This window comes from Tiliqua scincoides, chromosome 4 (genome assembly GCF_035046505.1).
Source record: "Tiliqua scincoides isolate rTilSci1 chromosome 4, rTilSci1.hap2, whole genome shotgun sequence".
Classification (NCBI taxonomy): domain Eukaryota; kingdom Metazoa; phylum Chordata; class Lepidosauria; order Squamata; family Scincidae; genus Tiliqua; species Tiliqua scincoides.
In genome coordinates this window covers 139,237,988-139,248,127 of record NC_089824.1, presented here as the reverse complement: position 1 = coordinate 139,248,127, position 10,140 = coordinate 139,237,988, and the positions used below count along the sequence as shown (strand labels likewise).

Genomic DNA, 10,140 nt, shown 5'->3' with positions numbered 1-10,140 from the left:
CATATCAAACATTTGACAAATATTAGGCTGTCATCCTCTGTATACCTACGTACAAGTAAACTGCACTGAACTCAGCAGGACTTACTTCTGAGTCAACATGCACAGGTGCAGACTGTTAAGTGTAATTAAATCTGATAATTTATTGCACAATTTTAATCCAAAGCCTTGTGTGTGTGGGGGGGGGGGGAATCAGACACATTAACAATCTACTGCTATCCCAGACCTCACCCTCCTTTTAACGGAGGATAATTTAACGAAAATATAAAAAGGCACTGCTTCCCTGAGGTGCAGACAGTGGGCATACAGCTTCCCGAGGAGGAGGAAGACTATGTTTCACTCATAATTCTCAGGTACCAATGCTTTTGTAAAGCATATAAATGTAACATCTAAAAAAAGTTAGTCTTCTTAAATGTTTACAAATAAGTTGAAGAGAACAGATTCCTTCTCAAAAAGTAATCATCAATAAGGTAGACTAGAAAGAAGATCAGGGAAAAACATGAAGAAAGCCTGTAGTCCAGTGCTATTCAAACTGGGGCATCGTGACACCCCAGCCTGAGGGCCCTGGTCGCTGCCCCCTTAAGGGGCGGCAGCAGCCTGGAGACAGGGGAAGGCAGTGGCGCGATCCCCAGGATCGTGCCGCTCAGGGGGTTGCAGGGGCTTGGGTGCACTTGCCCAAGCCTCCTGCAGCCTCCCTGGGGTGCAGGGAGCCCGGCGCAACTTCTGGCAAGGCTCCCCGCAGCAGGGAAAGTGGATGCAGAGCAATCACGCCCCGCCCCCGCTAAAGCGGAAGTGGATCGCGATCACTCCGCATCCACGTTCCCTGCTGTGGAGAGCCCTGCCAGCAGTCATGCCAGGCTCCCCGCACCCCAGGGAGGCTGCAGGAGGCTTGGGCAAGTGCATCCAAGCCCCTGCAGCCCCCTGAGCGGCCCGATCCTGGGGATTGCACCATTGCCTTCCCCCCACCCTCGCTGCCGCTGCCTCCTCCCCCCCCCCCCGCCCCTGCAAAGACTTACTGGCTCTCAAACTCTCCCAGAGTGTTTGAGAAGCACTGCTGTAGTCCTATTCACAGATATTCTTTACAAAACCAAGTCCTCCCTCATCTCTTTTGTACCTTTTCACCAGATGTATAGCCATTAAGAGCCCCTTTAGTGGCTTGAGAGGAACTTGAAACAGTGCTGTGCTACTGACATAGGGAGTACACCTTCAGAAAGGAGAGATGAAGCATTTCATCTTTGAAATACAGTCAACGTTGTAAGGACACCTGTAGTTTAATTACTATGGAAGTGTGAATGCCTGAAATGTTCAATACTACACAAACCCTTTAGAAAGTCAAATACAGGAAGTACACCCTTAACTCCCTGTGAATTATAATGAGAACAAAAATATATCCAGGTAATCATGGTTTCTTCCAACAGAAAACACACAACACTACAGGTACAACAACAGATTTGTTCAATTGGTGTGCACACATACACACACATCGCTGCAAGCAACACAGTGCTTCTTCCCTCTCTGCTGGTGACTTTTTACTTCCTGGAAAACAATCTCTTAATTGCTTTGCAGCAAGATCAAGTGTTATTTCAGATTGCATTATACTTTTGCATATTATCCAACATGGCACAAATGAAAGCTTACTTTTACTGCAGCCCCAGCACCAATAAGAACAAACCCCCAACCACTCCTTTTCCTTATTTATTACAAGTATTCCCAATGTGGTGAACCTTCTTCATTACAAACTGAATATAATACATGGATTAACTAAGGAGACATCTAGTATATTTTCAGAAATCTGTATTTTTAAGCAAAAGGAAGAAGCTGCACTTTCTTCAGATAAACTGCATATTATCTGTAAACCCCTATAATTTTTCCTATGTTGTTTGAATAAAAAAATAGACATTTTAAAAGGCACTTGTTGCAGTAATCAATAAAAGTAACCTAATTAACACTTAAAATATAAAATTATAGAACACAGAATTTAGGTTTAAAAAAAAAAACACTTTCCAGATGCAGAAAGCAATTTTTGAAGCTCAAGGAAAGATTGCTCGATATTGAGTGTCAAGAGCTACTCTGTGCAGCTAACACCATTTGCTCCCCTCTCCATCTGCACATCCCAGTCAGCTTTGGGAAGCCGGCTTCTTTCCTTTATCATCTGCAGTGCCCACAGGCTCGCAGAGCATTCTCCCTTGCGGGATGCAATGCCTTTCCATCAGCTCTGCTAGCGGGCAGGTTTAGTGGCATTCCCTACTCAGAAAGAGGATGTACCTGTGACAGGAATTGTGTGGAGACATTACATCATATATTTTTTTACTGCCCACTCCATGATACCCTTCGTAAGATCTATCTGGCTCCACTGCTGAACAAAATGCAGGGCTGGGAGGATTCATTTAAATTACAAACTCTTCTTTCCATAGAGGAAACTGACTCTCTTGACAAGGTTGCCAACTTTGTTTCTGGGATTCTGGCAGGACGGAATTCTGGGTCTTCCACTATATTATGGTGAATGGGGGGAGGGGGTATTGGATGATTACGAGTGCTTTATTTTATTGTGTGTTCTGAATGTTTAATGTTTGGTTGTTGTTTCGTATTTCCATTATCTATGCCAATAAAGGTCTTATGTATGTATGTATGTAATTTTTGAAGCAAGCTACCATGAGAATTCTCATGATCCATGGTGACCTTACAGTTTACAAAACTGTTCTGCAAAATGGTACAAGATCTTTTACCCTTTAATCAAGGAACAAGGAAGTCACAGGTCACTGCGGAAGAAGTGAGCGGGATCTTAAAGGCAGAAAGGCATTGTCACTTGAGGTAGTACTTGTCTCCTCCGGATCATTCTGTAATTGTGGCGGAAGAGCTGGTGCTCCAGAGTCTCCAGGTCCAGGAAGTGTAGCAGAGAAAACTGAGTTATCTACATTTCCAACCTCTGTAATAGGTAAATTCATTGAACAAAGAGAAGCAGCAGATACAAAAGGAGATGTACTATATCCCTCTGGCCGGTGAAGGCATGTGGTTTCTTGGTCTTTTCGTTTTTCAAATAAATTAGATTCATTTGACTGGGACCTAGAGAGATTGTTTGTTTGCTCACATGCTGAACCCATGCAGTTGCTGCAGTTCAATCCTGAAATAAATATAAAACAAATGATTTGCATACGCTTTAGAATATATAGTGTTTTTAAAAAATTTAAGGGAGAGTGTTTCTATATGAACTTCTGATCTCAAAATTGGAAGAAGTTGGCTTGCAAGATCATTCACACTGTGGCAACATTTTTACATTCAAACCAGTTTTTCAAATGGTTTCAGACATGCTTTCATGCACACACAAGACTTTTTTAAACATTTGGTTTTCCAACTGTATCTTCTCATGTTACAAAACAACTCAGGAAATTCAAGTTTCAAGACAGGCCTTCATAAGAGGAGGAGAGGCCTCATATACAACCAAGCATTCCAGCTCCCCACGCAACTGCTCGGGCTTCAGAATCAAGACAAGCTGTCAACCATGAAAAGATTCTTAGCTAATTATCATGTGCCTTTTAAGTCTTAACATATAAGTGGAGATCTGGGTTTCTGTAGCCCTGCAAGGATCGAGCTCCCCCTTTGTTAACTTTGTTTTCTCCATTTATTTTTCTTAACAGAAGTGTCAATATAAGCTCACCAAGGGAAGAAGCTTCTTTCACACACTTTAAAATCATTACTGTTGCAGAAAAATTGCATTGCCAAGCAGACAGGCGATTTTGTGGATTCACTGTCATCTTTAGAGTCCATGTAGGACAACAGTTATAGCCAGTTCACCAGCTGGAATTGGCAAGCACCTGCCAACTGGGCATCTAAGCACAAGTAAAAGGGCAGGTACCAATAACCAGGTTGCTGTAAGTAACATCACCTCCAGTAGCCACAAATTCTCTGCGGAATGCAGCACAGCTGGCACTGCTGCATTGCCACACAGGGATTTAGGTTCGATTAGGCTGGGAATACCCCCCTTTTCCTAAAAGCACATTTGCACATCCTTCAGCCTTCACAGCACCCACCTATATCTACCTCAGGCTTTGAGTATATTCTTTGTCTAATCACTAGATTGAGTCTTCTGGCTTGTTTGTCGCCACTAAGTTGTGCCTTATATAAGCTAAAAGTACAAATAGCACCAACATTCACTATTAATGTTTACAACTGAAGGCAGAAAACTTTGAAGGCAATCCTGCACATAGTTATCTGTAAGTAAATCTCCATGAATTCAGTGGGACATATATCTGAGATTAGTTTAAGCTTCAAGTCTATTAATTTTATAAAGCTTCTTGAACTAGAGTACATACATTATATAATATTTATTAAACATACCTTTAAGAGCTTCCAGTTTTTCATTTTTTGCTTTCAAGACTGCATCAGTTATCTTTTCCAGAAGAAAATTCTGTGTTCTTTCACATCTAATAGATTCTATCAAGGCATCTAGTCCTTTAGGATGTTCTGCTAAGTAATCTAGGAGCTTCCCAGCTTTTTTTCTACTTGAGGTTCGACAAGAGATTTCTTCAGTGTCCTCTCTACTGAGTATTTTCTTTGAACGAAGATAATCAAAGTGTCTTTCTGCAATTATTTTGTCACACAGATAGCGACGCAGCCGTTCTAAAACCTTGCATAAAGATAAGAGCATGTTAGCTGAATTAATGTTAATCTGTTCATTTATTTCTTTATTAATAACTAGTGCTAATGTTAACAATGGTAATATGATCAGCAGGTGCAGTGTTTGGGACTAATGAATATAACATACAAAATGTTATAAGTCACTTTATGTAGGAAATTGTATCATACAAGAGAAACAACAAAACGTTGCAGTGTATCTTCAGTTCTTAACAAGTATGCTCCTATTCTGTCTAAAGTAGCAGCATCACAGTGATTTTTTGGGCTCACAGAGCAGGGGAAGTTGTGTGAGAGAGGAAAAAGGACATTTTCCCATCCCTTTGCAAGCTTCATCCCACTGTGTCATACTGCAAAAGAGCTCAGGTTCAGAGCTCTTTTGGACTTTCATATGTCATATGGAGTTTCCATAGATCCATATATTTTTATGTCTACCTAGGGAATCTTGACCCTGCAAGCATACACAGACACTACCTTATTTTGGGGTGGGTCCATTTTATTTCAGGCTTGAAACTAGCAATTTTGCGATTAGAGAGTATGATGGCGATTAGTGCATGAGCTACAAAATAGGAAATCCCTGGTTCAAATTTCACTTCTCCCACAAACTCACTCAGTTATTGCAATCCTGTTTTAAGTGTTACTGAGGTAACCTACACAAGAGTGCTGTTCCCAGGTATTAAGTACTGATGAACAAAAGTTCACAACATTTCATTATATATAACTCTACCACATAAAGTCACTACAATGACCCATGCTTCATTCAATTACTGGTGAAGGAGGAAGAGGAAATGAAGTAATGAATAACTGTGATGCACAAGTATTATGTAGAATAGGATAAGGCTGCTGCAATAGGCAACTTTGAGTTTGCACATTATGGCACCTTTAGTTTGCTGTTTTAATATTGGGAGGAGGGCATATGGCAGCCACACCAACCAAATGTGCTGTCACTAATTGTGATGTACATAAAAAAACAAAAACCTTCTTTCTTGTGTCCCTATACTTACTCCTCAAGCTAAAAGTGACCAAGCAACTCATTCAAACATACACTATTTACGAAGCATGTAATATGAATCTTTTCCCCTGGGATTAATCATCTTTTTCATACCTATAACATGCCTGCACACCTTTTCACAGATACATGAACTGGTTAAATAAGTCTTAACCTTTTCCAAACCTTTCCCTTCTTTGTTGAAGAGAAAGTTATAGACAGAGTGGTTGGTAAAATGAAACTTTTTTTAGGTGGCTCCCAATGATAAAAAGTTTGGGAACCACTGCTCTAACAGACTTAGGCCACAATCCTAACCAGGTCTATTCAGAAGTAAGTCCTATTTTGTTCAATGGGGATTACTCTCAGGAAAATGTGTTTAGGATTGCAGCCTAAGCTGAAGAAAGTTTAGGCTCCAATTTAAGTAGCATAAATCTGATTTACAAAGATTACTGATGAAGCATTTTTTTACAGTGGTGCCCCCTTCTATTCAGCAGGCAACTGTTCCTCTTCACTCAGCATGACATCTTTTCCAGTAGCCATTGCTGGTTCTTTGAGATTGTTAATCATTTGGAAACCAGGAACCATTTATTTGTTGCCTAGCTACATAAAGTGCTTTGTGAACTACTTTTTGTTGAAAAGCAGTATATAAATATTCTTAAAAAAAATAAATATTTGTGAGGCGCGTGGCTTGTTTTCCTTCACACTATGCATCAATGCTCCTTTATCCCGTTATTCTTTCAAGCTAATGTTCAAAAGCTACTGAATTTCTCCCCTTACACTTCAAAGCATAACTACTAATGAATAAGGAAGTGAAAACACAACATGCAGGAAAGGTATGCCAAAGATAATTGAGGCCACTGCACCATCACATACTCAACTTGATTCATTTGACAAGCCTTTGGTTCATAAAAAAAATTCTTTTTTCATAATTCTTGATGCATTCATTTACCAATCACTGCAGCCTTACTGATATTTGCATCACTGTGCTGCCAATAACATTATGATTTGCCCAAGAAGCACTGGTAAGTCATAACCCAGAATGCATTATCTGCTTAGCCTGCCCATTTGTCACTGGCATTTGAAGACTTTTTTTAATCTTTAAAGGAACTAAAATCTTGAAATACATTTTCTAGAGATTTAACATGGCATTTACTGTTGACAAAGTAACACAAAGCAACACACTGTGTGAACTGTATCACAGACAGAAAAAGATTCTTCTGGCCAGAGCCATCCTTGGGTAGGGCAACTGGGGCATCATGCTTTAGTGACCAATATATGGTCATAACAGAGCAGCACTGCATTGGATGAGTTGCCCCAGGCCTCAGGTCTTCTCAGGATGGCTCTGCTTCTGACTAAATTTTATGTACACTCTTCTGGGAGTAAGCCCACAACTCAGTAGGACTGATTTTGAGTAAACAAGTGTAGGATTGCTCTGTCAGTGTGCTTCAGGGAATACTCTCCAAATTGACTTGTCTGCCAAGGAATCCTTGTGCATCCATCATGGAATCCATCATGGCACTAATGTATATAGCCACATTATACAACACATAATTCATACAGGACAACGGATAGGCCTCACTACAGGCACACACACAGAGAAGTGCTCTTAGTAGCTACTCCCCATTTATGGAACTCAAATTGCAATCAGCTCATTTAAGATCCAATTGGACAAATGTGCCTTAGAAAAATATCCTAGAACACCCCAAGGACTGCATCGTATAAGCTCTTCCAGAAGTGTATCACCTTTACAGAAAAGGCTGTGGATCACCATCACATATAGTGCAAGGCCTCACTGGAAGGTCTCAGGAGGCAGAGTGCTATGACAGAAACATTCTAAGGTACCAAGGATGCAAGGATGCAAGACTAACCAATATTCTAAATTGAGAGGTCTTACTAAATTGAAAGAAAGGATTTTACATTTAGCCTAAAAAGTTGTGGTTCTGAATTTCATACTGGATTTTACCATCATGCATCAGTGTCATCAGCCAATGTTCACAAAGCCAAAAAAGCCGCACAGTGAGGACTCAAATCTACTTTCATGTTAGATGAAAGAATTGTAGCTTAAAATTGAAGTCATAAAGAAATCCGCCAGGAGAATGTGATATCAGTTCAACCTCTCTGGACGTTATTCCAAAGCACAAATTACTAAATACAAACTAACAGATGACTAAAGAGATGTATAGTTTTCAGCAAATGTTGTACTGTGTGTGAACTTTATAGTAGGAAAAAAGAAATAGAACTGGAGGAGTTGACAAGAACTGCTACCACTGACTCATGAGTGTGTCAAACATGGCTATCAAAGAGGGGAATTCCTAACACTCCAGAAGAAACTCCTACATAGAAATTTGCACATTGGAGTAGAAAGCATGCTGTTTGGGGGATCTTCTTGCTCCTTGGTTAACGCTCCTCCACAGTAGCCCCACCTCAACCATTTCCTGTGATTCTGAGTCAAGGGTGACAGATTTACCATCCTTCTCTGTTTCTTATTGAAATGGTTGGTAGACGCCTCACTGCTTGAGATGTGCCTCAATGCCTGGGATGTTCGCTGCTCTAACAGCCATACCTTTTTATTGCCAGATTTTTATCACCACCATGCTTTGGGGAAGAAGAGTTCAGGGAGAACAAGGAGGCTGACAGATACCAGGACAAAAACCTCCCCCAATCCTGGAAATTCCACCCACCCACCCACTGAAGGCAGGAGGAGGAGGAAGCACCAGTGAGGCCTACTGAGGAGGGTCCCAGCACTGTCCACAGAGTCAAGCAGTGCCCCTTCCAAGGGACAGGAAAAGCCACACCTAGTGAGATCCCTCACTTTCTGGGAGCTTCTCAAAAACACAGGAGCCCAGAGAAAGTCCAGGGATGGTCAGCTGTACAGAGGCTGGGACTAGACTTAGAGCCCCATCCTCTGCATGTCTACTCAGAAGTAAGTCCCATGATAGTCAGTGGGGCTTACTCCCAGGAAAGTGTGGATAGGACTGTAGCATCAGAGCCCACTCCTATGCATGTCTACTCAGAAGTAAGTCCCATTATGGTCAATAAGGCTTACTCCTAGGAAAGTGTGGATAGGATTGGAGCCTCAGAGCCCAGTCCTATGCCTGCCTACTCAGAAGTAAGTCCCGTTGTTATCAATGGCGCCTACTCCCAGGAAAGCGTGGAAAGGGTTGTAGCCCAAGCCTCGGCGCGCCTACTCAGAAGTAAGTGCCGTGATGGCCCACGGGCTTACTCGTAGGAAAGGGGACGGGCCTGGGGCTGCGCTCCTCGTGCCCCAGAGGCTTCCGCCCCAGCCCGCCTCTGGCCGCCCCTCCCCACAGAGCCCTCCGGGCGCCCTGAGCGGAGCTTCCCCTCGGCGGCTCCTGCGGACTTACTTCCTTCTTCACCTCCGCCATCTCGTCGTCGGTGAGCGGCCGCCCCGCAGCGGCGACTCCGGACTCCGCCATGGCGGAAGGAGAAGAGCGCGGGCCCGGGGTCGCGGCGAGGGACGGGAGGGCGGGGACCCGAGACCTCCACGGCAGGTCGGGGCCGGATTCCGGGACGGAGGGAGGGAGAGCGAGAGCAGCAGCAGCAGCCGCTTCCGGCGCCGAGCTGAGCAAAGGCCCGCCCACGCGTGTGCGACGAACTGCGCATGCGCGGCCTGCGTGCTGCCGAATGGGTTCGAGCAGGTGAGCGGCAGTGGCCCCAGCAGGCGTTAACCCCTCGTTGCCCGGCCCGCAGCTGCACCTGGGCCCTGCTGCCTCTGTGCAGAAAGTTGAGCCACGCCGCCTCTGTGGGGCTGTTGCTGAGTGCCTATGCAGAGCCTAAGCCTGTCCATGTCTACTCCAAAGTAAGGCCCATTATAGCCAGTGAGGCTTACTCCCAGGGAAGTGTGGATAGGATGGCAGCCTCAGAGCCCAAGCCTCTGCATGTCTACTCAGAAGTAAGGCCCATTATAGCCAGTGAGGCTTACTCCCAGGGAAGTGTGGATAGGATGGCAGTCTTAATGCTGTTGCCCCCCCCTTTTTTAAATGTTTGGAGGGTGGGTTTAGAAGTTTGCATTGAATATGACACATTTGTAGTTTTTATATCAGTTTTTATACCAGAATGTTTTTCGTTATAAAATTTTGGGGTGATCAACTTTAAAACCTTAAGCTGAGTGAGAGACTGTCTTTGAAATAATATTTTAAAACTAAATTAGTTCTGCTTTAATAGTGCTTACCTTGAAGTATTATAAGGCATTATTTTCAGCAATTTCAAATCTTCCTTAAGGTTGGAGCTTTCTCCCTGTTAATAGCTGTATGAGTGTTTTATGAAAAGAAAACTGAACTCCTGCTGTGCCTCTTATTGGGGTCAGTTCATATGCACTTTCTATTTTGCAACAGCCAGGGTGACCAGGTGTCATAACCACAAAAGAGGACCTGGCACCCCAAATTGCAGGACATCCAAGAAAAAACTAGACATGACAAAATAAAAGCTAAGAACACTCCTGGATTGATTTCATATGGTTAATTTAAACACTGAGAGCCCAATCCTATCCACACTTTTCAGGTAGT

The 10,140-nt window shown here is 43.1% G+C and overlaps 1 protein-coding gene across 1 annotated transcript; it reads right to left on the bottom strand.

The window, feature by feature from the left end:
• Positions 1-998: 998 nt before the first annotated feature.
• BCL10 (BCL10 immune signaling adaptor) lies at positions 999-9,163 on the bottom strand. The gene is made up of 3 exons (XM_066625496.1): positions 8,980-9,163; positions 4,333-4,621; positions 999-3,118 (listed from the first exon to the last, which is right to left on the bottom strand). The coding sequence occupies exons 1-3, from the start codon at positions 9,049-9,051 to the stop codon at positions 2,754-2,756; spliced, it is 726 nt and encodes a 241-aa protein (XP_066481593.1). The 5' UTR covers positions 9,052-9,163; the 3' UTR covers positions 999-2,753.
• Between the last annotated feature and the right edge of the window lie 977 nt (positions 9,164-10,140).

Bases quoted from the DNA above. Each gene is read 5' to 3' on its own strand.
- BCL10 (XM_066625496.1), bottom strand. From the start codon at position 9,051: ATGGCGGAGTCCGGAGTCGCCGCTGCGGGGCGGCCGCTCACCGACGAC. The intron at 4,622-8,979 runs GTAAGTCCGCAG...TCTTTATGCAAG, and splicing joins TGGCGGAGGTGAAGAAGGAA to GTTTTAGAACGGCTGCGTCG. The intron at 3,119-4,332 runs GTATGTTTAATA...TATTTATTTCAG, and splicing joins AAAACTGGAAGCTCTTAAAG to GATTGAACTGCAGCAACTGC.